The sequence below is a fragment of the Emys orbicularis genome, chromosome 25 (genome assembly GCF_028017835.1).
Source record: "Emys orbicularis isolate rEmyOrb1 chromosome 25, rEmyOrb1.hap1, whole genome shotgun sequence".
NCBI lineage: Eukaryota > Metazoa > Chordata > Testudines > Emydidae > Emys > Emys orbicularis.
The window spans coordinates 15,680,325-15,706,209 of NC_088707.1; the positions used below are offsets into that span (position 1 = coordinate 15,680,325).

The 25,885-nt window shown below is 65.1% G+C and overlaps 1 protein-coding gene across 1 annotated transcript in view; it reads left to right on the forward strand.

Annotated features, from left to right (window-relative positions):
- Positions 1-2,384: 2,384 nt before the first annotated feature.
- FAM171A2 (family with sequence similarity 171 member A2) overlaps positions 2,385-25,885 on the forward strand; it is a 28,928-nt gene continuing 5,427 nt past the window's right edge. The window contains exons 1-5 of the mRNA XM_065422736.1: positions 2,385-2,517; positions 17,238-17,465; positions 19,315-19,407; positions 20,546-20,704; positions 20,802-20,978. Coding sequence (XP_065278808.1) covers positions 2,385-2,517; positions 17,238-17,465; positions 19,315-19,407; positions 20,546-20,704; positions 20,802-20,978 — 790 coding nt within the window. The remainder of the gene's footprint in view (positions 2,518-17,237; positions 17,466-19,314; positions 19,408-20,545; positions 20,705-20,801; positions 20,979-25,885) is intronic.

The window sequence follows — 25,885 nt, forward strand, 5'->3', positions numbered from 1 at the left end:
CCTAACATAGTGAATGCTAATGGGAAGGGGGTAGGTTTAGCAGATAAAATAAAAAAAGAACAAGTTAAAAATCACTTAGAAAAGTTAGATGCCTGCAAGTCACCAGGGCCTGATGAAATGCATCCTAGAATACTCAAGGAGCTAATAGAGGAGGTATCTGAGCCTCTAGCTATTATCTTTGGAAAATCACGGGAGACGGGAGAGATTCCAGAAGACTGGAAAAGGGCAAATATAGTGCCCATCTATGAAAAGGGAAATAAAAACAACCCAGGAAACTACAGACCAGTTAGTTTAACTTCTGTGCCAGGGAAGATAATGGAGCAAGTAATTAAGGAAATCATCTGCAAACACTTGGAAGGTGGTAGGTAAGGTGATAGGGAACAGCCAGCATGAATTTGTAAAGAACAAATCATGTCAAACCAATCTGATAGCTTTCTTTGATAGGATAACGAGTCTTGTGGATAAGGGAGAAGCTGTGGATGTGGTATACCTAGACTTTAGTAAGGCATTTGATACGGTCTCGCATGATATTCTTATCGACAAACTAGGCAAATACAATTTAGATGGGGCTACTATAAGGTGGGTGCATAACTGGCTGGATAACCGTACTCAGAGAGTTGTTATTAATGGTTCCCAATCCTGCTGGAAAGGCATAACGAGTGGGGTTCCGCAGGGGTCTGTTTTGGGACCGGCTCTGTTCAATATCTTCATTAACGACTTAGATATTGGCATAGAAAGTACGCTTATTAAGTTTGCGGATGATACCAAACTGGGAGGGATTGCAACTGCTTTGGAGGACAGGGTCATAATTCAAAATGATCTGGACAAATTGGAGAAATGGTCTGAGTTAAACAGGATGAAGTTTAACAAAGACAAATGCAAAGTGCTCCACTTAGGAAGAAAAAATCAGATTCACACATACAGAATGGGAAGAGACTGTCTAGGAAGGAGTACGGCAGAAAGGGATCTAGGGGTTATAGTGGACCACAAGCTAAATATGAGTCAACAGTGTGATGCTGTTGCAAAAAAAGCAAACATGATTCTGGGATGTATTAACAGGTGTGTTGTGAGCAAGACACGAGAAGTCATTCTTCCGCTCTACTCTGCTCTGGTTAGGCCTCAGCTGGAGTATTGTGTCCAGTTCTGGGCACCGCATTTCAAGAAAGATGTGGAGAAATTGGAAAGGGTCCAGAGAAGAGCAACAAGAATGATTAAAGGTCTATAGAACATGACCTATGAAGGAAGGCTGAAAGAATTGGGTTTGTTTAGTTTGGAAAAGAGAAGACTGAGAGGGGACATGATAGCAGTTTTCAGGTATCTAAAAGGGTGTCATAAGGAGGAGGGAGAAAACTTGTTCACCTTAGCCTCTGAGGATAGAACAAGAAGCAATGGGCTTAAACTGCAGCAAGGGAGGTCTAGGTTGGACATTAGGAAAAAGTTCCTAACTGTCAGGGTGGTTAAACACTGGAATAAATTGCCTAGGGAGGTTGTGGAATCTCCATCTCTGGAGATATTTAAGAGTAGGTTAGATAAATGTCTATCAGGGATGGTCTAGACAGTATTTGGTCCTGCCATGCGGGCAGGGGACTGGACTCGATGACCTCTCGAGGTCCCTTCCAGTCCTAGAATCTATGAATCTATGAATCCCCTGCGGGAAGGACCTGTCTCGGCTAGAGACCCGGGGCCAAAAGGTGCCAGATGGCAAAGGCCCCTATGGGCATCCGCAGGGCGAGCAGCCCCTGCCCACAGGCCTCAGCCTGACCTGGGGGATGGGGGTGAGAGGGGAGGTGGGGGAGGCCGGGGTCCGTCTGGGCAAGCCCAAGACTGAGGGGAGGGGAGTGCTGGAGAAGGGCCGGCCTGGGAGTCAGGAGGTGCTGCTGGGGGTCGTTTCCCTGAGCCCCCCGCCCTGGGAAGAGACCCACCTCTGTCCTGGCTGCTGAGACTGGGAGCTCTGGGGCAGCACCTGGGACACAAACAGGGCCAGGTCGGGAGCCGGGCCCAGCTGGGGAGAAGAGGGAGGAGGTGTGGAGGGGGAGCTGGAGCCGGAGCTGGGCGGCTGCAGAGGGGAGCCGGGGAGGGGGCTGAGGCAGGGGGCGAGGGCTGGGACTGAAGGAGGGAGGTGACTGGGCGGGGAGGGGGGGATCTAGGGGGGGCGGAGCTGGGGAGGGGGCTGGCGGAGCGGCTGTGCCGCGGAGCCCCGGCAGAGGGAGCCTGGCCGCTCGGGCTGGCCCCGCCGGGCAGGGGAGGGGGCGGCGCGGTGCTGGAACAATCGCGCCGGAGCGGATCCGGGTCCCACCCACCAGGAGCCGGGCGGCGGCGGCGGCGGCCGGGGCCGTTTCTCTGCGCGGGGCCGGGCCCATGGGCGGGTAGCGCCCGCCGGGCGGATGCTGCGGGCTCCGGCTCCCACGATGCCGCCCCGGCGCCGCGGCCGCTGCCTCCCGCTGCTGCTGCTGCTGCTCGCGGGCAACATCTGGCCCGCGCCGGGCAAGTCTCCGGGGGAGCCGCCCAGCCCGCAGGGTGAGCGGCCGGGGCGGGGGGTCCCTGCAGCGCTCGGTGCTGGAACTGGAGGCTGGAGCAGGTTTCCATCACAGGCGGGGTTTGCAGTTTGGGTCAGTGGCTCTCAGCCCCCCACGGTGCACATTGTCCCTGCAGGGGGGCTGCGGGGGTCCCTGCGTGGGGGCTGCGGGAGCTGGGGGTTCCCTGCGGGGGGCTGCGGGAAGGCTATGGGGGTCTCTGCGGGGAGGCCGCGGGGGCTGGAGGGGTCTCAGGTTGGAATCAGGTCCGGGTTGACACGTCTGGCCGATTTGGAAGCATCCCCCCATCCCGGGCCTCCCCGTCACCCCGCAGCCCTCCCCCCGCCGCTCCAGCCTCCCCCCGGGGGGTTAACCCCCTTTTCCCTCGCGGGGCGGGGTTTGCAGATTTGCTGCCCGGATTCTGGCCCCGGGGTGCCCGCATTGGGGCAGGGACCGTTCGTGGGGGGCTGGGGCTCGGGGAGCCCGTGGATCCGGTATGCACGGGGCGGGGGGGGGGGGAATCGGGGCGGACCCCTCCCCCCACCCTTGTTTTTCTCTCCCTTTGCGGCGCTATTTTTATGGCACCATTGTCTGCCGGAGACAGCGCCTTGGTGCCAGATTGGGTCCCCGGCTCCGCCCCCCCCGGCTGCTGGGGCCCTTACACCCCGTGTACACGGCGGGGCTTTGGCCACAAGGCAGCTGCTTTGCGGGGGGGGGGGAGAAAATGATCCCAATTGTCCTGATCACTGCTGATTGATCCGATCTTTATCGAATATCTGCCTGTCCGTCTGTCCCCACACATGCCCCCCTGTCCGACTGTCTGTCCCCCTATGCACCCTTCTATCCGTCCATCCCCGTTCGCCCCTTCTGTCTATCCAGCTGTCCCCGTACACTCCGTCTGTCTGTCCCCCTGCACACCCCTCTGTCCATCCATCTGTCTCTGTCCATCCCCAGGCGACCCTACATGGTACAGCCCAGTGAGGTTGGAGCTGGCTTTTGAAGGGCCATGTGCGGACTGGCTCGGGAACCAGGTGCTGCCAAGTCCGGGGGAGCTTAGAGCCGGTTTCCTAGCAGCAGCTCCATTAAATCCCCAGGATCCTTCTCCAGGAGGACACAAGTGGCTATGGCTGGAACAAAGATGGTGGTGGGCTGGGGAAGAGGCTGGGACTGGGGGGCTCAAGCTGGGGAATTGGCTTCTTCCCCACTTGCAGCCTGGGGGCAGGATCATCACCCGCCATCTGTCCTGTGCCACAGAGGTTTGGGCTCCCGCTCGGCGCGTGTCCCGGCTGGTAGAGCTGCGCCAGCGAGGAGGGGCTGCTGGTGGGGATGGCTCGGGGTGCGCTGTGCCCTGGCAGCGGAAGCCTGGAGGCCTTGGTGATGGGGCAGCAAAGGCAGGGTCAGGCCTGGCAGAGCTGAGCAGGGCCGGGGTCCAGAGCCCCACTGGGGACGCGACCCCCTGCCCCTGAAGTGGGGTTGGGCTTTAGGGAGTCGGTCCTGATGCTGCGGGGAGGGGAGGGGCCCCATGTGATTGGCAGAGGGGTCGCCAGCCCAGATCACGGCACATGCTGACCCTGCAGGGCTGTTGCCTGGTGCCGGAGGATGGAGGCCCCCACCCAACTTGGAAATGCCCCTGCTGAACCGGGTGGAGCATCTGTAGGGCGAGGGTGCCTGCACTTCTGCCCCGCACCCCCACTTCCATGCCCCCGCCAGCCACGAGGCTCCGCTCACCAGCACATTAGGCCTCTGGAGGAGGAGAGAGTGGTGGTCACACGCTCGCCCCCCCAGCGGAGACGCATTGGCTGGGCTAGGAATGCCCTATTCCCTCCCCACAGCGCCCGCGGGCACAGCTCCCCACAGCCCTAGCACCCTGTGGCATTGCTGCGGGGGAGGACGCTGGGCAGGGTGGCATATTTCTGCCTGCGAGGAACTTATCAGGGGCACCAGGGCCTCCAAGGACTCGCTGAGCAGGGCGGGAGAGCCAGTGTCTGGGGTGCTGGGAGGGGCCAGGGGGGTGAGAGGCAGTGCCAGCATGGGGGGGGGTGAGCCCAGCAGGGGGTTCTGTGGGGAGCTGCATCTCCAGCTGACATGGGGTCTCCCTAGTTTGTGTGTGTGTGTGTGGGGGGGGGGGGGTAGGGCTGAGGTTTGAGCCTTCCCTGCTCCTAGTTTCCCCATCTGTATTTCGGCGTCCACTGTCTTGAGGCTCCCCGCAGCTGTCTCATCCCCTTCCTCTCAGCCATCCCCGGGATGTCCTGCCCCGTTTGGCCCGAGCAGGGGATGGTGGACAGGCTCCCCTGTACCCCCCCCCCATGACCAGCACCATCCCTGCCTACTTCCCCTCCTGCTGGGGCTCAAAGGAGCCCCCGTGCCCTCGGGAGTGGAGCTGAGGTTGGGGTTCTCCTGCAGAACTAGCCCAGAATGGGCCTGGCCCAGGGCCTGGGTAAGAGCCGGGCCTGGTCCTGCGAGCACTGGGAGTCGGGTGCCCTTGGCAGCAGGGCTGGGGGAGAGAGGCTGTGACCTGGCAGGGCGGGGATGGAGGCCGGGGCCCCGCCGCTGGCTCGGCTCAATGTGCTGGACAGAGGCAGGGAGGCAGGCCAGAGCAGGCCTGCCTGGGACCAGCCCTGCTGAGCATGTGGCCGGGGCAGTGCTAGTGGGTGCCCTGGGCTGGAGCAGGGGATCCTGGGTTCCTGTGCTGGCTTTGCAGGGGAGGGGCTCCGTTGAGCAGTTGGGAGTCAGGACTCCTGGGTTCCAGGCTTCGCTCTGGGGTGAGACACTCCTTGCGCCTCATTTTCCCCGTCTGTCAATAGCTCCCCTCCGGCTCTGGGGGCTGATGTGGAGCTGAGGGTTTGCCAAGCGCTTTGTGCTCCTCCTGTGGGGGGCGCTGGGCCGGGCAGCGGGTGGATTCTGTGCTTGGCATCTCTGGGCTGGAAATGCACCTATGGGGGTGGGGTGGGGCTAGTGCCCACTTTGGGGATGGGCCTTGGCATCCCAGGCCTGGCCTGGTCTTCTGCAGGCGTCTGGGAGGAGGGTCTTGCCCGGATGCCTGGGTCCCTTTGTTCTGACACTGAGTTTGGTTGGGCTGGGGCCCAGGCTGAGCTGTGGGTATGAATCCAGGGGGAGAATTAAATCCCCCTGGCTGGTGGAAGGGGAGACCCACCACTCCCTCTGGCCCACACCGACAGCCTGCGTCTGCCCCCCGGTGCACTCAGCCCCTCTGCTGCCAGGTTAGGGCTGGTAGCACCCGGGACGCTGGCGACGGGGCTTGGCCCTGGAGGGCAGTAAGGGGGGGCTGCAGCAAGGGAAGGGCCACGTGGCAGGCGGGGGAAGCTGCTGTATTTGGGGGTGACACAGGCCTGTGAAGGGGCAGGAGAGACACGGATGGGCGGGAATGCAGAGCTCCTCTCTTGTCCTTCCCCTATCAGTCTTCTCCCGCCCAGGTACCCACCTCCCCGTTCTCTGCCCTCTTCCCCTCCCCCCGGGTACCCACCTCCCCCTTCTCTGCCTCTTCCCCTCCCCGGGTACCCTCCTCCCCCTTCTCTGCCCTCTCCCCTCCCCCCGGGTACCCACCTCCCCCTTCTCTCCCCTCTTCACTCCCCCCCGGGTACCCATCTCTGCCCTCTCCCCCCCCGGGTACCCACCTCCCCCTTCTCTGCCCTCTTCCCCCCCCCGGGTACCCACCTCCCCGTTCTCTGCCCTCTTCCCCTCCCCCCGGGTACCCACCTCCCGCTTCTCTGCCTCTTCCCCTCCCCGGGTACCCTCCTCCCCCTTCTCTGCCCTCTCCCCTCCCCCCGGGTACCCACCTCCCCCTTCTCTCCCCTCTTCACTCCCCCCCGGGTACCCACCTCCCCCTTCTCTGCCCTCCCCTCCTCCAGGCCCAGCCTGTTTGCGGGGGGGGGGGGGCTGTTTGAATCCAGGCCCTGCTGGTCCCCAGGATCTGTGGGGGTCATGCAGTGTGGGGGTGGGGGGATCTGCACTCGGAGCGGACGGGGGTGGGGCAAATCTCCCTCGGTTGCCATGGCGCCGGCTCCTCTGCCCACCCTCCTCCTGCGGAGGCTGCAGCAGTTGCTGTGAAAGGGGGCAGAGAAGCTGGGGCCCAGCCCCACGTAGGGTGGCAGGGGCTGTGGCCATTGTGCGGGGGCCACATCTGGTCTCTCAATAGAGCCCCTCACGGTGCCTCTCCCCCGGTTCTGCCCTGGGCCAACTCATCCCATTGGGGGGGCCAGAGCAGCAGGAAATGCCCCTAAGGCTGCGTGCCAGACAGGGTTACATTCCCTGGGGGGGGCATGGAGCCCCCCCAGCCCTGACTTGAGGGCTGCCCGGGGCAGTGCCACCCTGCTGCAGTGACAGGTGCCCGTCCCAGAGACAATCCCTGGCCCTCAGGGACTCACTCTGGCCCCCAAACCAAACCCAGCACAGGCTGGGAGGGGCCCCTGCCAGCTGAGGAGCCACTAGCGCCTGCTGGAGCCAGGCAGGGGTCATGGGAGCTTCCGCCCCACCGCACTGATGGTGCCCCTCACTCCCGACCCGCAGCCCCCTGCTGGCCCAGCCCTCGGCTCCCCCCAGCCCTGCCGGTGCCCCTCACTCCCGACCCACAGCCCCTGCTATCCCAGCCCTCGGCTCCCCCCAGCCCTGCCGGTGCCCCTCACTCCCGACCCACAGCCCCTGCTATCCCAGCCCTCGGCTCCCCCCAGCCCTGCCGGTGCCCCTCACTCCCGACCCACAGCCCCTGCTATCCCAGCCCTCGGCTCCCCCCAGCCCTGCCGGTGCCCCTCACTCCCGACCCACAGCCCCTGCTATCCCAGCCCTCGGCTCCCCCCAGCTCTGCCGGTGCCCCTCACTCCCGACCCACAGCCCCTGCTATCCCAGCCCTCGGCTCCCCCCAGCTCTGCCGGTGCCCCTCACTCCCGACCCGCAGCCCCCTGCTATCCCAGCCCTCGGCTCCCCCCAGCTCTGCCGGTGCCCCTCACTCCCGACCCACAGCCCCTGCTATCCCAGCCCTCGGCTCCCCCCAGCTCTGCCGGTGCCCCTCACTCCCGACCCACAGCCCCTGCTATCCCAGCCCTCGGCTCCCCCCAGCTCTGCCGGTGCCCCTCACTCCCGACCCACAGCCCCTGCTATCCCAGCCCTCGGCTCCCCCCAGCTCTGCCGGTGCCCCTCACTCCCGACCCGCAGCCCCTGCTATCCCAGCCCTGGGCTCCCCCCAGCTCTGCCGGTGCCCCTCACTCCCGACCCACAGCGCCTGCTATCCCAGCCCTCGGCTCCCCCCAGCCCTGCCGGTGCCCCTCACTCCCGACCCGCAGCCCCTGCTATCCCAGCCCTGGGCTCCCCCCAGCTCTGCCGGTGCCCCTCACTCCCGACCCGCAGCCCCTGCTATCCCAGCCCTGGGCTCCCCCCAGCTCTGCCGGTGCCCCTCACTCCCGACCCACAGCCCCTGCTATCCCAGCCCTCGGCTCCCCCCAGCTCTGCCGGTGCCCCTCACTCCCGACCCGCAGCCCCTGCTATCCCAGCCCTGGGCTCCCCCCAGCCCTGCCGGTGCCCCTCACTCCCGACCCCCAGCCCCTGCTATCCCAGCCCTCGGCTCCCCCCAGCTCTGCCGGTGCCCCTCACTCCCGACCCACAGCCCCTGCTATCCCAGCCCTGGGCTCCCCCCAGCCCTGCCGGTGCCCCTCACTCCCGACCCACAGGCCCTGCTATCCCAGCCCTCGGCTCCCCCCAGCTCTGCCGGTGCCCCTCACTCCCGACCCACAGCCCCTGCTATCCCAGCCCTCGGCTCCCCCCACCTCTGCCGGTGCCCCTCACTCCCGACCCACAGCCCCTGCTATCCCAGCCCTCGGCTCCCCCCAGCCCTGCCGGTGCCCCTCACTCCCGACCCACAGCCCCCTGCTATCCCAGCCCTGAGCTTCCCCCAGCTCTGCCAGTGCCCCTCACTCCCGACCCGCAGCCCCCTGCTATCCCAGCCCTGGGCTCCCCCCAGCTCTGCCGGTGCCCCTCACTCCCGACCCACAGCCCCTGCTATCCCAGCCCTCGGCTCCCCCCAGCCCTGCCGGTGCCCCTCACTCCCGACCCACAGCCCCTGCTATCCCAGCCCTCGGCTCCCCCCAGCCCTGCCGGTGCCCCTCACTCCCGACCCGCAGCCCCCTGCTATCCCAGCCCTGGGCTCCCCCCAGCTCTGCCGGTGCCCCTCACTCCCGACCCACAGCCCCTGCTATCCCAGCCCTCGGCTCCCCCCAGCCCTGCCGGTGCCCCTCACTCCCGACCCACAGCCCCTGCTATCCCAGCCCTCGGCTCCCCCCAGCCCTGCCGGTGCCCCTCACTCCCGACCCGCAGCCCCCTGCTGTCCCAGCCCTCGGCTCCCCCCAGCCCTGCCGGTGCCCCTCACTCCCGACCCGCAGCCCCTGCTATCCCAGCCCTCGGCTCCCCCCAGCTCTGCCGGTGCCCCTCACTCCCGACCCGCAGCCCCCTGCTATCCCAGCCCTCGGCTCCCCCCAGCTCTGCCGGTGCCCCTCACTCCCGACCCGCAGCCCCCTGCTATCCCAGCCCTTGGCTCCCCCCAGCCCTGCCGGTGCCCCTCACTCCCGACCCGCAGCCCCCTGCTATCCCAGCCCTCGGCTCCCCCCAGCCCTGCCGGTGCCCCTCACTCCCAGCACGCAGCCCCCTGCTATCCCAGCCCTCGGCTCCCCCCAGCCCTGCCGGTGCCCCTCACTCCCGACCCGCAGCCCCCTGCTATCCCAGCCCTCGGCTCCCCCCACCTCTGCCGGTGCCCCTCACTCCCGACCCGCAGCCCCCTGCTATCCCAGCCCTCGGCTCCCCCCAGCCCTGCCGGTGCCCCTCACTCCCGACCCGCAGCCCCCTGCTATCTGAGCCCTGGGCCCCGTGGCCAGTTCGGCTGATGCCTGTCCTCCCTGTTCTGCTGCCACACCCTGCTTTTTCACTCCACCCAGCCCAGCTCACCAGTGGTGGGGGAGGAGCCCCTGATTTCTCCAGGCCCAGCTGCAGAGGTGAGGGCGCCTTGCCCTGCCCACAGCCCTCTTTGCCTAGGCTGGGGTCTGCACTTTTCCCTGCTGGGCACGTGGGGCCGGGTGGCCCCCAGCACGGATGTTCCAGTTTATCGATGCCCCCAGGGATTCCCTTCAGTGCTGAGTTGTGGGGGACCCAGGTGCCGTGCAACCCGTGTGCCCCTCCCCTGAGCTGGCTGCTGTTTGCTGGGTGCAATCTCTGGGCTGGGGCTGCCAGACATGCTGGAGCCACAGACCCAGCGGTTCGCCCTTTGGGAGCTGGGCACTCTGCCTCCCGGGGCCCTGCGTGGCACAGAAGAGCTGGCTCCAGGGCGCGGGGCTGCTCCTAACCCCATTCAGTCCACAGTTCGGCCTGACGGAGGCACCCCTGGTGCTCTGGGTGACTGGGGTTGCTGCCCCGCCCCCCAGGCCATGGGGGCCTGGCCCAGCTGTCTGTCCCTGCCTGCTTTCCTCCCAGATCATGGCAACACCCTGGGCAGCTGGGGCAGGGGGCACGCTGGAAAAGGAAGGTGCCCCCTGCCTCACATGGGGAGGGAACTGGCAGGGGTGGCAGCGGCTGTAAGCTCTCCAGGCGGGAGGGTGAAGGCTGCTTGGACTCCCCATGCCAAGGGAGTGGGTCCCTTTGGCCCTAGTGAGAGGAGGTTGGGGGGGGACTGTGGGGTGACTGTACTGCCTGTGTTTGGGGGGGTCTGCCCTCCGCTCAGCAGCTCACGTTCCAGCCTGAATTTCAAACCCACGTTGTTCTGCTGGGTCCAGAGGTGTTTGCCCAGCCCTTGGCAGCATGTGGCTGGTATGCGCTGGGCTGCGTGTCTGTCAGCAGCCGCGCTCTGCACCAGAGGTGGCTGCATTTCAGTGATGCTCTGTGAACCCGGCCATTTGTGACCAGGTAGATTGAACACGGGGCTGGTCATCAGTGCTCCTGGGGCCCGTTCCTGACCCTTCCACCAGCACACTGGATGACCTCGGATGGGTCCCCACCCCTCTGTGCCTCGGTTTCCTACCCTGTGAAATGATTCTTCTCCGCTGAGGTGCCATGTTCTGAGATCTGGGGGTGGAGACGCTGCGTGGAGCGGGGCTGGCAGTGCCTGGATGCTCCCCTGAGAGTGGCTTCCTTCTGGGGAGATGCTCTGGGTGCTCTGTCTGCCCTGGTCCCCATGCATGTGCTGAAATGCAGCATCTCTGGGGTGGAGCCCAGCCACTGCCTGGTGCACAGCAGTTCATCCAGCTGCAATCTCCTCCTTCGGCCTCAGCTCGTTGGGTCTGCCTTTGGGCTGGGGTAACTGGAACTGGGGGACCCTGCAAATGCCCAGGTCACCTTCCAAATGGGCCATTGGCCCCTCCTTTGCTGTAGGGCTTCCACTCAGTCAGCAAAGCACATGGGGAATCCCAGGGAGTGGGTCCCCCTCCGCCAGGGCTCAGTCTGGCCCTACAGATAGCCATGCAGCTTGTGACTCTGCTGTGTTACTGTTAGGGGCCGACAGCTCCTTACGCTGGGGTGTGTGGATCTGTGGGGACCCGCTGGGGGGGGAAGGATAAGAAGGGGTGTGGGAAGGCACTGGGCTGGACTCAGGAGGTCGGATCTATGTCCTGCTTGCTGGCACCATGTCCCGTAGGGCCGGATTTTCAAAGGCTCAGTGCCTGGGGCGCATTTTGGGTGCTGAACTCGTGAAAATTCTGGCCTTAATCTTCCTGTGCCTCAGTTTTCCTAGTACGGATGCTCCCCAACTTACGCAAGCATGCCGTTTTGGAACGCCTTGCGTGAGTCGAATTTTGTGTAAGTTGGGAACGTGCACCCGACAATTACACCCTCCCCCCACCCTCACCCCCCCCTTAAAAAAAGCTTACGGAACTTTTTCCATAAGTGCGGATTTGTGTAAGTCGGGTTTGTGTAACCCGGGGAGCGTCTGTACAGCTGATGCTTCCTTCTCCCACCTTGGTTTTGCCTTGTCTGTTTGCTGGGGCTCTTCTGCGCTCTCTCGCGGGGTCTGTGCAGCGCCTGGGCCCCAGTCTGGCCGCAGCATAAAGCTGTTCTTAGCTGCCGTTGTTTGAAGCTGTTGGGTTTTTGCCCAGCCTGTTCCTTGGGGCAGCCCCGTGGGGGATGGTCAGAGGCTGCTGCGTCCCTGGGGATCAGTATCGTGCTCAGTGCGGAAGGGGCTGGGCAGCTCTGGGGGAGCCTCGGGGGCGTGGAGGGGGATGGGGGAGACTTGGCGTGGGGAGAGGGGCTGCAGTGCAGCTTGGCCTTAGGGCGGTGGTGCTCTGGGGGCGCAGCACTGGGGTCGGGGGCAGGACCCCCAGGGACTGGCACTGCCTCGCTCTGCAAAGCAGGCGTGAGCCCGGGCTCCAGGCAGGCTGGTGGGTGGTGCAGTCTGGGGCTGCAGTGTTGGGGTACAGGCCACCCCCAAGGGCTCTACCCAGACACATGGCTGGATTTACCGGACCCTAGTCTGGCAGGAGGGCAGTGGGGTCCAGTTGTGAGAGCAGGGGGCATGGGGAGCCAGGGCGATGGGGTGCACTAGTGGCTCAGTGCAGGAGAGGGAGGCACAATTCCTGGGTTCGCCCTGCCTTTGCCACGCCCCCTCCCTGAACCTCAGTTTCCCCATCGTGCGGTGGGGCTAGTGAGAGCTGGAGCAGGGCTCAGATCTGTGGGGGGGCACCCGCAAAGGGCCATTTCGGGAGGCGGTCCCTGGGCTTTGCCTGTTTCACCCTTCAGGAGGGGCCAGACGGTGCAGGGGAGGAAGCGCCAGGGGAGTGATGAAGTGTGTGTGTGTGTGTGGGGGGGACAATCGCCAACCCCTGCCCCCCCAGGGTGCGGGCTCATCCCAGCAGGAGTGGGGCTGGGGCCGCTGGCAACGGGGAATGGGCTTGGTCCTTCGGGAACCCAGCAGCGCGATGAGCCTGTGCTGAGGGGGGCGGTTCAGGGGGGCCGGCGGAGCGGCCACAGGCTGTGGCTGTAACTGACAAGTGGGATTGATGCCCTGCCTGGTGGGTTATGCCGGGCGCAGCCCTGGGGCTGGTAGCTCTGGCTCTGCTGTCCCCATGCTCAGGAGAGATCCCCCTCCCCTCGGTGAGTGACCCGCTCCTGACACCACTGCCTGGGCAATTGACAGCTGCCACGGGGCCTGTGTGTGGTATGCGGCTGCAGGACGTTCCAGCCACCGGCCCCCAGCCCACCTCGCCTTTGCAATGTGTCCGGCTGTTCCTGGTATGCATGGGGGTGGGGGAGCCCCGGCGCCCCCTCGGGCGCGGCTGCCCCAGGCCCCGGCTGACGGGATGTGTCACTAGCACCAGCTGCTTAGAATTCCTGGTGTGGAATGGCCTAGCCATCTGGGGAACATCTGGGCCCAGACACCGCAGGCTGCCTGGCGTGGGGGGCTGGGTTCTGCTGCCCCTCAAGGGACTCTTCCCCTGCCCCCCTCCCCGGTTGGATCACGCGCCCAGGGCGGCAGAGGCTCCACCAGGTGCGGGCTGAGCCGGGCCCCTGGATCTGGGCTGTGCATACGGCATCAGCGGTGCCAGCCCAGCAGGTCAGAATGGCCCCTTGAGCCCCCCCACTACTGGGTCTAGGTTCCTGTTGTTCCCAAGTGGAGCTGAGCCCTTTCCCTGGGCTGCACCCAGCTGGGCTCTGGCCTTTGGAGCTGGAGGTCCCCGGGCGGGATGCTGAGCTGCCGAGCGAACTTGGCTTTGCAGCAAGTTCGGCTGGAGGCCAGGGGCTTTCCCAGGCAAGCAGGGCTCGCAGCTGGTCCACAGACTGGCCTGGGGTTGGTTACAGACGCCTCTGCAGTGTTGGGCATCGTGGTGCTGTCAGCCCCTAGCTCTGACTGCTAGACGCCACCCTTTCCTAGAGCCAGGAATACAACTCGGGGTCCCCACTCCCAGCCTCCGGCTCTAACCCACTAGACCCCGCCCCTCCCAGAGCTGGGGAGAGAACCCAGGAGTCCTGACTCTCAGCCGCTCCCTGGCTCTAACCCACTAGACTCCATGCCCTTCCAGAGCTGGGAGAGAACCCAGGAGTCCTGACTTCCAGACCCCCCCTTGGTGCATTGGGGTGAAACCTCCTCGGGTGCAACATGTGGGGGCCACAGTGTCACCCAGTTAAAATGGGCTGATCCCAGAAATACTGGGGCTGGCTGACCCTATGCCACAGAATCATATGGGGGGTCGCAGAAGCATGGTTCGGAGATTGTCCAGTGTGAGCTCCCCCCAAAAGAACCCCCAGAGCACATTGCGCAGAAGAACATCTTGGCCCGAGGGCGAGAATCCCCCACCCTCAGTGCGTGGGGCGTGGCTGGTGACAGGCACTGCTGAAATTAGGGGTACGTTTTGCTGTCTGAATGTGTCAGTGCCGGCGTCCAGCCATGGGGTGGGGTGAGACTTGGTGTGGGCTGATTCCTCCCACTCTGAGTCTGAGGGGCTCTGCCATGGCCTTGGTGGAGGGCCCTGCAGCACGAGCCAGCGCTGGTTGTGTTAAGGGGGGGGGCCGGGTGCCCTGTGTGTTCCAGGCATGTGTATTAATAGAACAGCACTGGGAATCGATTGGCATTTGGACCCCATAACCGAGACAGCTCTGAGCCCAGGCGAGGGAGGTGTGAATGTCCTCACGTCCAGGCCCCCGAGGCTGGGAGAGGCGGGCGTCGATCGATGCTGTGCTCGGGGGGGTGAGTGGAGGCTGGGGGCTTGTCGATCGCAGACTGGGATGGGTGCCAAGGTGCCAGGCTCTGATCCTGAGATGGGGTCTCATTAGCCTCCCAGGTGCTGGTTAGTGTGAACAGGTGGAGAGCCCCTCCTGTATGTTCTGGTAATTTCCTTGGGGGTGGGGATGGGGGGCGACCAAGGGACGCCCCGGGTCCTGACTCTAGCCACTTCCCTTTGAGGAATGCAGAGCACTTTGCAAACTAGCTATTTCAGCTGAAGCCCCTCCCAGGGTGGGCCAGTATTACTCTGCTTTGACAAATGGAGAAACGGAGGCGCAGAGCTGGGCCGTGACTTGCCCAAGGTCACCCAGTACAGAGCTGGGTAGAACCCAGGAGTCCTGATTCCTAGTCTGCTGATCTAACCACCAGAGCACACTCCTGTCCCTGAATGTTGTACTTAGAAGCCAGCAAGCCTGGCTCCCAGCTCCCTGCACTAACCACTAGGCCACTCCTGGCCCCGGGATGCCAACGGGCCGAATGAAACGGGGCACTGCTGAGTGGCCAGTCTTGCATCTCTCAATAACGCACCCGCTGTTGGATTTAACGGCAAGGGGGCTGGGTGCCACGCTCCTGGGGTCACACCCCAGCCTCACCGTGCTGTGGTTTTGGTTTGGTTTTAGTGTCATCCAGAAATACGACATCTGGGTGGCAGGCGCCATCCTCCTGGGATGGTTTGAAACGTTCCAGACATGGTCCTGCCAGGAGCTAGGGCTGGGACAGTGCTGCAGGCTGGGGCAGCTCCTGGGCGGGGGGCTCCTCGGGGCTCCTGCGCCCACCCAGTGCCAGTGATTGACTCCCTCCCACCCCAGGGGGGGCAGCTTGCGGGGAAGGTGGTGGGTCTGGGCGGAACAGGCCCTTCATTTACATTGAGCCCTGGGGGTGCAAGCTCCTGGGGTGTGGGGCTGGGCCGAGCCTGGGGGTTTGCAGTCCAGGGCCTCACGTTGCGGGCGTCTGTCCCTCGCTGGAGACCTGGGGCTGGCTGAGGACACTCGGCGGGCGCGTTGCTGCAGGGCGCTGGCACAGGAGCTCGGGTGAGGGGAACCAGGGCCCCCCAGACAGGAGCCTGCCGCTACCCTGTGGCTGCCATGGCAACCCCTGGCAGCGGTGCCTGCCTGGCCCTGGAAGGTGCTTCCTGCTTAATGGGGGAAGGGCCGTGCTGAGCGCTGTGCCATCAGTCCAGCGCCCGCTGTTCTGGGAGTGCCCCACTTGGGCAGAGCCTAGCCAGGGGGTGAATGGTGTCGTTGCCAGGGTGATGGGAACTGGCTCTCGGAAACCTGGGCGGGCTGCCTGAGGCTGAGGGCTGCAGCCGGAAAATCACCGGGGGCGGAGGGGGCTGTGCTGGGAAGCCGGCTCTAGAGTTGCGGCTGTGCATGCAGAGGATGGCAGCCCCCGAAAGGCTGCTTGGGAGCGGGGCCAGAGAGCAGCACCCGTGGTGTTAGCGAAGGGGGCTCCCTCCCCTGGTGGGGCCAGAGGGGGTTCTGGTCTAGCTCCCCCTTTCCGTGTGGCCAGCTCTGCCAACGCCTCGCAGCCCTGACGTAGCTCCCCAGCGTGTACGGTAGAGCTTCGGCTTGGCTGTTCCACTGAGCGTTTCTGGGGCCCCTTCTGGCCGCGGTAGCTGGGAAGGGGTCAGCCACGCTCAAACCCAGAGCCCGTCTGGAGAGGGAATCTCAGCACCTGGTGTTGCCCCCACTCCGTCCCAGTGGCCTGGGTCTGTCCTGCATCGGCAGGACCAGAAGACCCAGCGCCAGAGTCCCCACAGAGCCCCCCCACCCCCGCGCTGGGGTGGACGGCACAGCACGGGGGGAAGGGGTGCAAATCCTGCACTTGGCACAGTGCCCTGGGAGTCACGGAGAGCAGGTGGGACCTTGGCTTTTCAGGTCTCAATTTAAAGCCACTCCCCAGTGCATGGGGCATATGGGGCACAGAGCTAGCCCAGCAGGCACTGGGGTGGTCCCGGGGACACGAGGCAGGTTACGTAAGCAGTCGCTGGGGGCAGTGCCCATAGCAAAGCATCATGGCAATTGGCACTAATAAAAAAGCCAGTGGGGAATGGACACTGACCTCTCCTGTTCTCCCCAGCGGGACAGCTGCCGGCCTGGCACCTCTCGCTAGCACTGATTCGTGTGCCTTCGAAACCCCGCCCCGCCCCAAACGATCTGTGCTCAGAGCCTGACTGCACGGGAACCACATGGACCCTGGGGGCAAAGGCCCGCACGGATCGGGACCCCCAGCAGCCAGGGCCATTTGAAATGCAGACCCAGCACCTGTACCATGGGCTGAGCCAAACCCGAGAGGGCACCTTGCGTCCAGCTCCTTAGCAGCCCAGCCTGGCGAGCCGTCCGGCGTGACCCCCGTGGGCGCCCCGGCTCAATGCCATCCCGCTCAGAGGCACCCTGCAGCAGACGGGATTCCACACGCGAGGCTGAGGGCGGCAGCCCCGGTCCAGGTGCAGGTGGTGTGGCTCCTGGGGCCCCCTGCCCACCCTGAGGGCTGGGGTCCAGAGCCAGGTGGGCAGGGCTGGAGGCACCAGCCTCCCTGTGGCTCCAAAGCTGCTCTTGCTGCTGGGGGGCCCTGAAAGTGCTGAGTTTCCCTGGAGCGTCTGCTGCCGCATGGGGACCCTGGGAGCTCGCGCCGCCCTTGGCCCAGGTCCTTCTGATCCATCTGGGGTCTGGTGTGTAGAGATTATTGGAGATCCGCTGGGCCCCTCTTGGCTGGGCAGGAGCCCACGGAGGCAGCTGAAGCTGGCCAGGGGCTGAGTGCTGCTTCACACCCCTTGCCTGGGGAGGGCTGGCAGGGACGTACTGTCCACACCCAGGGGCAGCCCCAGCGGAGGTGCTGCTCGTGGGGCTGGCACAGGGGGGTTCGCCAGGCCTGGCCACCCTTTGGCTTCTCTCTAGCGGGGGTTTGAGGGGTTCTGGCCTGTGCTTGGAGCTGGGTGGGGTTGGGGGCCCAGCTGGCTCTAGGCAGGGAGGGTATTGTGACAGAGGCCTGGGCCCCCTAACCCCTCTCCCCCTCCCCAGAGGTGCTGATCAAAGTCCAGGTGTATGAGAACAGCGACCTCTCCCCGCTGGCCCAGGCTGCTGTGGAAGTGTATGGGAACCAGACGTCACTGGCCTCAGGCTCCACAGACCATGAGGGCGTCGGGATGCTGCCCGTCAGCTACCGTCTGGGCACCTGGATCCTGGTCACCGCCGCCAAGCGCGGCTTCGTCACCAACTCTGTGCCCTGGCGGGTCGACAAGCTGCCATGTGAGTGCTGCCTGCTGCTGGGCACCAGGCATTGGGGTGAGGGATTGAGGAGCTCGGGGACACTCCCTCAGTGGGCTGGTAGTTTGCAGATAGCCTGGGATTTGGGGACAGTCCCTTAGCTGGCTCTCCCCACCCCCAGCCAACAGAGGGAGGAGGGGGGCAGTGGGCACATCCCAGCCCCTGGGCTGTATGGGGTGTATTGGACTGTGGGGGGGATCAGGGCTGGCACCAGGTTAATAATACGGCAGCCGGGAGGGGCTGATGGGGGTAAGAGGGGCAGACACACCCACTGGGGAGAGCATGGGGCTGAGGGGGCAGAGACCTGCTCCTAGTGTGGGGCTCTGGGGGAGGGGAGGAGCTGCAGGGGCGGGTGGTGGGTGCCCCCCTGTCTGCCCCCCCGTCCCTGTGGTGGTGTCTGGGACCCAATGGAGAGCCTGGGCTCTGTGCCAAGCAGCGGCTGCCCACAGGCCGCATGTTGATGAGGCGCAGACAGGCTGGCGTTGTGGGGCCGCTCGCTGATGGGGTCGATAGGGGTGACTTTACTGCAGGCAGTGGGCTGACCTCACATGGGCATCAGTGCCCCCAGCTGCAGCTCTGCGTTTGTGCGCGTGGGAGGGACCATGGGCAGGGGGGTGTCTGCGGCCTTTGGGGGGGAGCAGTGGGGCGGGGTGTGCATGGGGAGGGTGGGGAGATGCATGGCCAGGGGCAGGAGTGCATGTGGTGGTGGGGACATGTGCGCAGCCGGGAGGAGGTATGTGGGGGGGGGGAGGAGTGCGGGGGGTACCTGGGGGGCAGGTGTGTGTATGAGACAGGGTACTGGAGGGGCACAGTGGGTGTGGGGCAGCGGGTGCATGTGAGCGAGCTGTTACTCAGCTAACCAGAGCAGCTACCCGTACCCCTCCCACCCTGGGTACCAACCGCCAGCTCCACCTTCCAGTGCAGGATCCCCCCTGCACCCAGCTGGGTCCCCAGCTCACGCCGGGGGGGGGGGGGGCAGAGGGGCTGCGGCTGTAGCATCCCCCCAGGCAGAACTGGGTGCTGGGGCAGTGTAATTCCTGGGCACAGCTACCCCTGGGGTTGTAGCTGGCACCATCTGTCTGACGCCCTCCCTGCTCCACCCCTCGGCGCTGCCAGCAGAGCTGGGCTATTTATACAGACTGCCCCCCCCCAGCTGCTGCCCCCTGGGTTATTTTAGGAAGAGCTGGAGGAGTGTGACTGGGGGGGTCACCCCAGGAGAGCCCCCTGTCCCCCAGCTCCCTCTGCCCTGCACTGTGAGGGGTTGGCTGTGGCACCCCTGTTTTTCGGGGAGGCTGCTTTTACTTTGGGCTGTGCCTGTCCCATGATGTGACTCTGACAGGGGCTTCCCTCTCTCCAGCCTATGTCCCACCCCAGCCCCTCAGACTGCAGCCATGTGGGCTGGGCTGCGATCTGAGACCCAAACTCAGCCCCGGGACGTGTCCGCTCCCAGCCTGGCCGCACGGTTGCTTGGGGCTGGGGTACCTGGGAGCTCCCCCCACAGCCAGCACCCTGCCCCGCTCCCCACAGCGCCCCCTGCCGGGAGGGGCTAGAGTAGCTAACAGCACATTGCTCCTGGCTCCTATCTTCCCCTTGCTTGTCCCCCCAGCTGCCCATCCATCTCTGTGTCAGGTGCCAGGGTCATTAGCGATGTCCTGCCAGGTGTCTGCTCTGAGCCAGCTTCCCCGCTCCATGGGTGGGTGCCAGGCTCCCCTCCCCCCGCAACACATGCCCCATTCCACCCCACTGCCCTGCCCCGCTGCGTTGCAGCTGCTGTGCCCCGTGCCTCTCGCCTGCTGCTCATGTACCCTGTGTCTGTCCGGTCCCTCTGCAGTGTATGCCTCTGTCAGCCTGTATCTGCTCCCGGAGCGGCCCGCCACCCTCATCCTCTATGAGGACTTGGTGCAGATCTTGCTGGGATCACCAGGTGAGGCCCGTGACCCACCAGCCCCTCCCCTATGCGTGGGAGGGTGTGGTTAGAGTAGGTGATGGGGAGCCAGGACACCTGGGTTCTATTCCTTGCTGTACCATTGCCCTGCACGGGACCTAGGGGCAAGTCACTGCCCCTCTGCCTGGACAATGGGGGAGACCCCACCTGCCTCCAGGATTCACCACGGAGAGGCGCTGCAGCACCAAATGTTACCTGCTCCCCCTGGCCTTGTGCTGGGACCTGGGGCCCCTTGGGGAGAGCAGGAGGGGCCTGTGGGTGTCTGAACCTGTCCATTTCGGCTTTACCCTGCGGGGCAGCAGGTGGGGCCAGGTAGCTTGGGTTGCTGTGGCCCTCAGCCAGCGCCTGGCCTGCCCATGTCCCTCCCCACGCAGCCCAGAGGCGGCAGGCAGGGCTCTGGAGAAGGGAGATGGTTGATTTTAAGCCCCCAGTGACATTGGTGTTGGAGCTGTGGCGGGCGAGAGCCTGCGTGCCCCTGCTACCCTCTCGCTGGGGGGCGGACGTGCCCTCCAGGGGCTCTGGGGCCGGGAGGTGCGTTTGTAGTCTCGCCTGTGTGCTGGGACGAATGCCCCCATGGCTCAGGCTGTGGCCTTGCGGCTGGCACGGCCTGTCTGTCTGGCGGGGGCCTGGATTCCCTCTCCTGGCTGGCTGGGGCTCAGGAAGGTGCCACTGCAGCTGGTGAGACGCCCGAAGCCCGTTAGCGGCCTGTCTGCCGCCCCTTGGAGGGCTAGCTGCCCGCCAGCCATCCACCTGCCCGCCATCGGCGGAGCCCGGGCAGGGGCTGGAGTCTGGCCCCCGGTGCTTTGGCAGATCTCCGTGTAGACCCCGCTGGGCGCTTTGTCTGGGACTGTGGGGAGAAGCCCTGGACAGGTCGCTGGGGTGAGAGGCCGGGTCCCTTCAGCGAGGGAGTTCCCTGCCCGCCGTCTGCCATGGGGTGAGGGGCACGCGCACAGGAGGGGCGGGGAGAGGCTGCCCTCTGTGTGTGGGTTGCGATGGAGCCATGGGTGCTGCCAGAGCCCATGAGGCTGGCTCGGGGCCGAGGCTCCGGCTGGGCTGGGCTGGGCAGGGCAGGGGCCTGCAGGGCGAGCCTGGTGCCTCATGTCCGTTGTTGTTGCAGGGGCCAAGAGCCAGCCGTGGGTGCAGTTCCAGCGCAAGGCGGCCCGCCTGCCCCGCAGCTCCACCTACAGCCAGCTCTCTGCCTCCCTGACAGCCGCCAGCGGAGCCCACGACATGCGGGGCTTCCCCTCCTTCATCGGGGCTGAGAGCAACGGCAGCGGTATGGGGCCGGGGAGAGGGGACAAGGGAGGGGCTGGGGGGAGCAGGGATCGGGGCGGGGAGCAGTGAGCCCCTCTGACGGCCCCCTCCCCTCCCAGCCAACAGCACCTGGCTGGAGCTGGTTCCCATCGCTGCCGTCAGCGTCCACCTCTTCACGGGCAACGGCACCGAGGTGCAGCTGTCGGGCCCCGTGCACCTGTCCATCCCGCTGCCTCCCGACACCAGCGCCACCACGGCCACCAGCGTGCCAGCCTGGAGGTTCGACACCAAGAGTGGTAAGGGCCAGTGGGTTGGGGGGCAGGGCCAGGCTGGGCACCCCGTTGATCTAGGGATTGGGGGGGCAGGGCCAGGCTGGGTGCCCCATTGATCTGGGGCTGAGTGGGCAGGGCCAGGCTGGACCCCCATTGATCTGGGGCTGAGCGGGGGCAAGGCCAGGCTGGGCACCCCGTTGTTCTGGGGCTGGGGGGGGGGTAGGGCCAGGCTGGGCGCCCATTGACCTGGGGCTGAAGGGGGTAAGACCAGGCTGGGTGTCCTGGAGGTTTGGGGGACCCATGTAAGTGGTGAGTTTGGGGGGGTCTCAGCCTGGCTCCCAGTCACTGGCTGGAGGAGGTGCTGGGGATCCCCACTGGCTCTGTGCCAGTGTTTCAGCATGGAGAGGTCCAGCCCATGGGCGGTGCCACACGTCTGCATGGGACGGGGGGCTTGGGGATGGCAGGTGTCAGACTGACGTGGCCTTTCCCGCCCCAGGAGACGCTGCTGGCTGCGGGGGGAGGGCCCGGCATTGGGATCCCATTGAATTAACAGATAGGGCACAGAGAGTGTCTTGCCCCCGGGCCGGCTGCTCTCAGCCCTGCTCCGCACACCAGCCCCCTCCTGCCATGAAGCCACAGGGCACCTCCACTGGCAGCGCCATGGAACTGCCTCAGTGGCAATAAAGCACCATTAGGCCCCAGGCTCGTGGAGAATGGCAGCACTGGGCGTGGGTGGGGGCTGCGGGATTGCGGGGGAGGCTCTGGCTCGGAGACCTGCTGCTCTCCTCCAAGGTGCAGCCAGAACTTATCATGGGCTCCCCTGCCAGCCAACGCCCCTGTATCAACCCTCGACCAGGGAGCCTGGCTCCAGGGGTGCCCCTGCCTGGGGCAGCCGGCCTGGCAGGGAGGAGCGGAAGGCGTGGTGCCTGGCACATGTGGAGGGAGGGCGCCTGCCGCCTGTGGGAGGCCTTGGCTCAAACCCAGTTTGGGTCACAAGTGAACTGAGCATGAGGGGCTCAGCCTGGTCCTATGGAGTAGATGTTGGGGGTACAGAAGGTGGGGGTGACAAGAGAGCAGCAGGGGGCTGCAGGAGAGGATTGAGGGGCAGGGCTGGAAGGCAGGGGGTCGGCGGGGCGGGACGCTGGGGCATTAGCAGAGCAGGGGGTCGGCGGGGCGGGACGCTGGGGCATTAACAGCTGGAGGACACTGGGGCATGAGCAGAGCAGGGGGCCGGCTGGGCAGGACGCTGGGGCATTAGCAGAGCTGGGGATCGACGGGGCGGGACGCTGGGGCATTAGCAGAGCAGGGGGTCGGCGGGGCGGGACGCTGGGGCATTAGCAGAGCAGGGGGTCGGCGGGGCGGGATGCTGGGGCATTAACAGCTGGAGGACACTGGGGCATGAGCAGAGCAGGGGGCCGGCTGGGCGGGACGCTGGGGCATTAGCAGAGCAGGGGGTCGGCGGGGCAGGACGCTGGGGCATTAGCAGAGCAGGGGGTCAGCGGGGCGGGATGCTGGGGCATTAGCAGAACAGGGGGGGGCGGGACGCTGGGGCATTAGCAGAGCAGGGGGTCGGCGGGGCAGGACGCTGGGGCATTAGCAGAGCAGGGGGCCGGCTGGGCGGGACGCTGGGGCGTTAGCAGAACAGGGGGTCGGCGGGGCGGGACGCTGGGGCATTAGCAGAGCTGGGGGTCGACGGGGCGGGACGCTGGGGCATTAGCAGAGCTGGGGGTCGGCGGGGCGGGATGCTGGGGTATTAGCAGAGCTGGAGGACACTGGGGCATTAGCAGAGCTGGGGATCGACGGGGCGGGACGCTGGGGCATTAGCAGAGCAGGGGGTCGGCGGGGCGGGACGCTGGGCATTAGCAGAGCAGGGGGTCGGCGGGGCGGGACGCTGGGGCATTAGCAGAGCAGGGGGTCGGCGGGGCAGGACGCTGGGGCATTAGCAGAGCAGGGGGCCGGCTGGGCGGGACGCTGGGGCGTTAGCAGAACAGGGGGTCGGCGGGGCGGGACGCTGGGGCATTAGCAGAGCTGGGGGTCGACGGGGCGGGACGCTGGGGCATTAGCAGAGCTGGGGGTCGGCGGGGCGGGATGCTGGGGTATTAGCAGAGCTGGAGGACACTGGGGCATTAGCAGAGCTGGGGATCGACGGGGCGGGACGCTGGGGCATTAGCAGAGCAGGGGGTCGGCGGGGCGGGACGCTGGGCATTAGCAGAGCAGGGGGTCGGCGGGGCGGGACGCTGGGGCATTAGCAGAGCAGGGGGTCGGCGGGGCAGGACGCTGGGGCATTAGCAGAGCAGGGGGTCGGCGGGGCGGGACGCTGGGGCATTAGCAGAGCAGGGGGTCGGCTGGGCAGGACGCTGGGGCATTAGCAGAGCAGGGGGCCGGCTGGGCGGGACGCTGAGTAGTAGGGAGCCTGGGGGAGAGTTGGGGCAGGGGCCTCTGTCAGCCCCACATTCTCCCCTCCTATGCGTGTGCCCAGATCTGGGGGGGTCTTGCCCTACCAAGGGGGTCTGAGCCCCCTCCCTGTCCCCCAGGAAAGAAAAGAGGCTGGCCATGCCCCATTCCCTGTGTTCTCCAGGGGGTGACAGGAGCCAGCTGGCCTCAGTGGTGCAGTCCGTGGGCCAGGTGCCCCTGCAGTGCATGGCGCAGGCTGCGGCTGGCCCTGTGTTTGGGCTCTGAGGATGCGTGAGGTGTGGGACAGAGCTGGGACTAGATGGGAGCACCGGGGGGGGGGGGGGGGGGGTGTGTGCGGTGCCCGGGCATATTCAGGGCCAGGGCTGGATTAACTTTTTGTGGGCCTGGCGCCAAACATATTTGTGGGCCCCCCGGGGGAATGAATGTAAAAGGGGCTGGGGGTAAAAGCACAGTGGGGCAGGAGCTACGGTTGGTCTCTGGAGCAAGGGAGGGATCAGGGGTAAACTGCAAGGGCAGCAGGGCTGGGGAGGGGGTAAACAGGACCTCCCCCTCCCCCCCCCCGCCCACATGGAGCAAGTACCTACCTGGTTCTAGCCCATTCTCTTTCTCTACATTGAGCTGCCCCTCCTCCCGCAGCAGCAGGACAGGTTCTCTTCCAGCCCTCGGGGGTGGGTGTTGAGAGTGGGAGGAGCGGAGGCTAATGTGGTCACTCCTATGACCAGACATTTAGTTTCCAATCAGCACTGCTAACCGGACACTCAGGTCCTGTTTTCTACTGGAGTTTCCAGTCTAAAACTGGATACCTGGCAACAGGGCTGCCAGAAAAGCCTGGGGGGGGGGGGGGAGAGGGGCAAGCAATCATTTTTAAAAGTAAGAGGGCTAAGCCTTAAGGCGGGGGGGGGGGCAAGTGGTGGGTGGGCTAGGGAGTGGAGAGGAGCTAGTGGGCAGGGCCATGTCTGCTGTACTGCCCAGGTAGGTTAGAGACTGTGGGGATCAGCTGACACAGTATCCAGGGCCGGTGCAAGGATATTTTGCACCCTAGGCGAAACTTCCACCTTGCTCCCCCCCCCCCCCCCCACCTCCGGAGCATCGCTTATTATAAATTTTCAAAAATGAATACAGTGGAGTCACATCTTACGCGGGGGTTAGGTTCTAAGGTCAGCGCGTAAGAGGAAAATCGCGTATAGTGAAAATTACCATAAACTACAGTACACACAGTATACACTGTATACACTAGGACAGGGGTCCTCAACCTACGGCACGCGTGCCACTTTGGCACGCCAGCTGATTTTTTTTTTTTTTTTTTTTTTTTTTATGGCAGGCTGCGGGTCCCGGCCATCGCTGAGCCTGCTGCCGGCCTGGGGTTCCGTTCACTCAGCTGTCAGCTGGGGTCCCAGCTGGCGACTCCGCTCAGCCTCCTGCCGTTCACCCAGGCCGGCAGGAGGCTGAGCGGGGCTGGTGGCTGAGACCCTGGCTGGCAAGGGGCCGGCGGCCAGGACCCCAGACCGGCAGTGGGCTGAGCTGCTCAGCCCGCTGCCGGTCTGGGATTCCGTCCACTGGCTCCTACAAGCCGCCAGCCCTGCTCAGCCTGCTCAGCCTGTTGCCAGCCGGGGTCCCGGCCGCCGGATCCGTTCAGCTTCCTGGCGGCCTGGGTGAACGGAACCCCAGGCCAGCAGGAGACTGAGTGGGGCCGGTGGCCGGGACCCCGACTGGCAAGGGGCTGGCAGCCAGAACCCCAGACTGGGAGTGGGCTGAGTATGGCCGGCAGCTGGGATCTCAGCCCGCTGCCAGCCGGGGTCCCAGCTGCCGGCTCCGCTCAGCCTCCTGCCGGCCTGGGTGAACAGAACCCCAGGCCGGCGGACGGAACCCTGGGTGAACGGAACCCCAGACGGTTCACCAAGGCCGGCAGGAGGCTGAGCGGAGCTGGCTGGGACCCCAGCGGGCTGAGTGGGGCTGGCGACTGGGACCCCGGCTGGCAGGAGCCGGCCCTGCTCAGCCCGCTGCCGGCTGCGTGAACAGAACCCCAGGTCGGCAGCAGGCTCAGCGGCGGCCGGGACTCGCAGCCTGCCATTAAAAAGAAATCGGCTTGCGTGCCACCTTTGGCATGCGTGCCATAGGTTGAGGACCCCGTTCTAGTGTATACTGTACTTCATGGTAATTTTCACTATACGCGATTTTCCTCTTACGCGGTGACTTTAGAACCTAACCCCCATGTAAGATGTGACTCCACTGTAGTCTTAAAAAAAATTTTTGGGGCACCGCTTTTTGGCACCCCCAAATCTTGGCGCCCATGGCGGTCGTCTAGTTTGCCTCGTGGTTACACCGGCCCTGACAGTATCCCCAGCCCAGGTGACGTGACAGCCAGTGGTGGATTTAGAGTTAGTGGGGCCCCCCAGCCCTGTGCTCAGCTTCATTTTTGGGGCTCCTCCTTGGGACACAGCCAAGAAAAAGAACATTGTCTCTTATCTCCCCCTGCCCCCGTTTTTCATTCTTTTTTCCTTCATCCGCCTCCTATA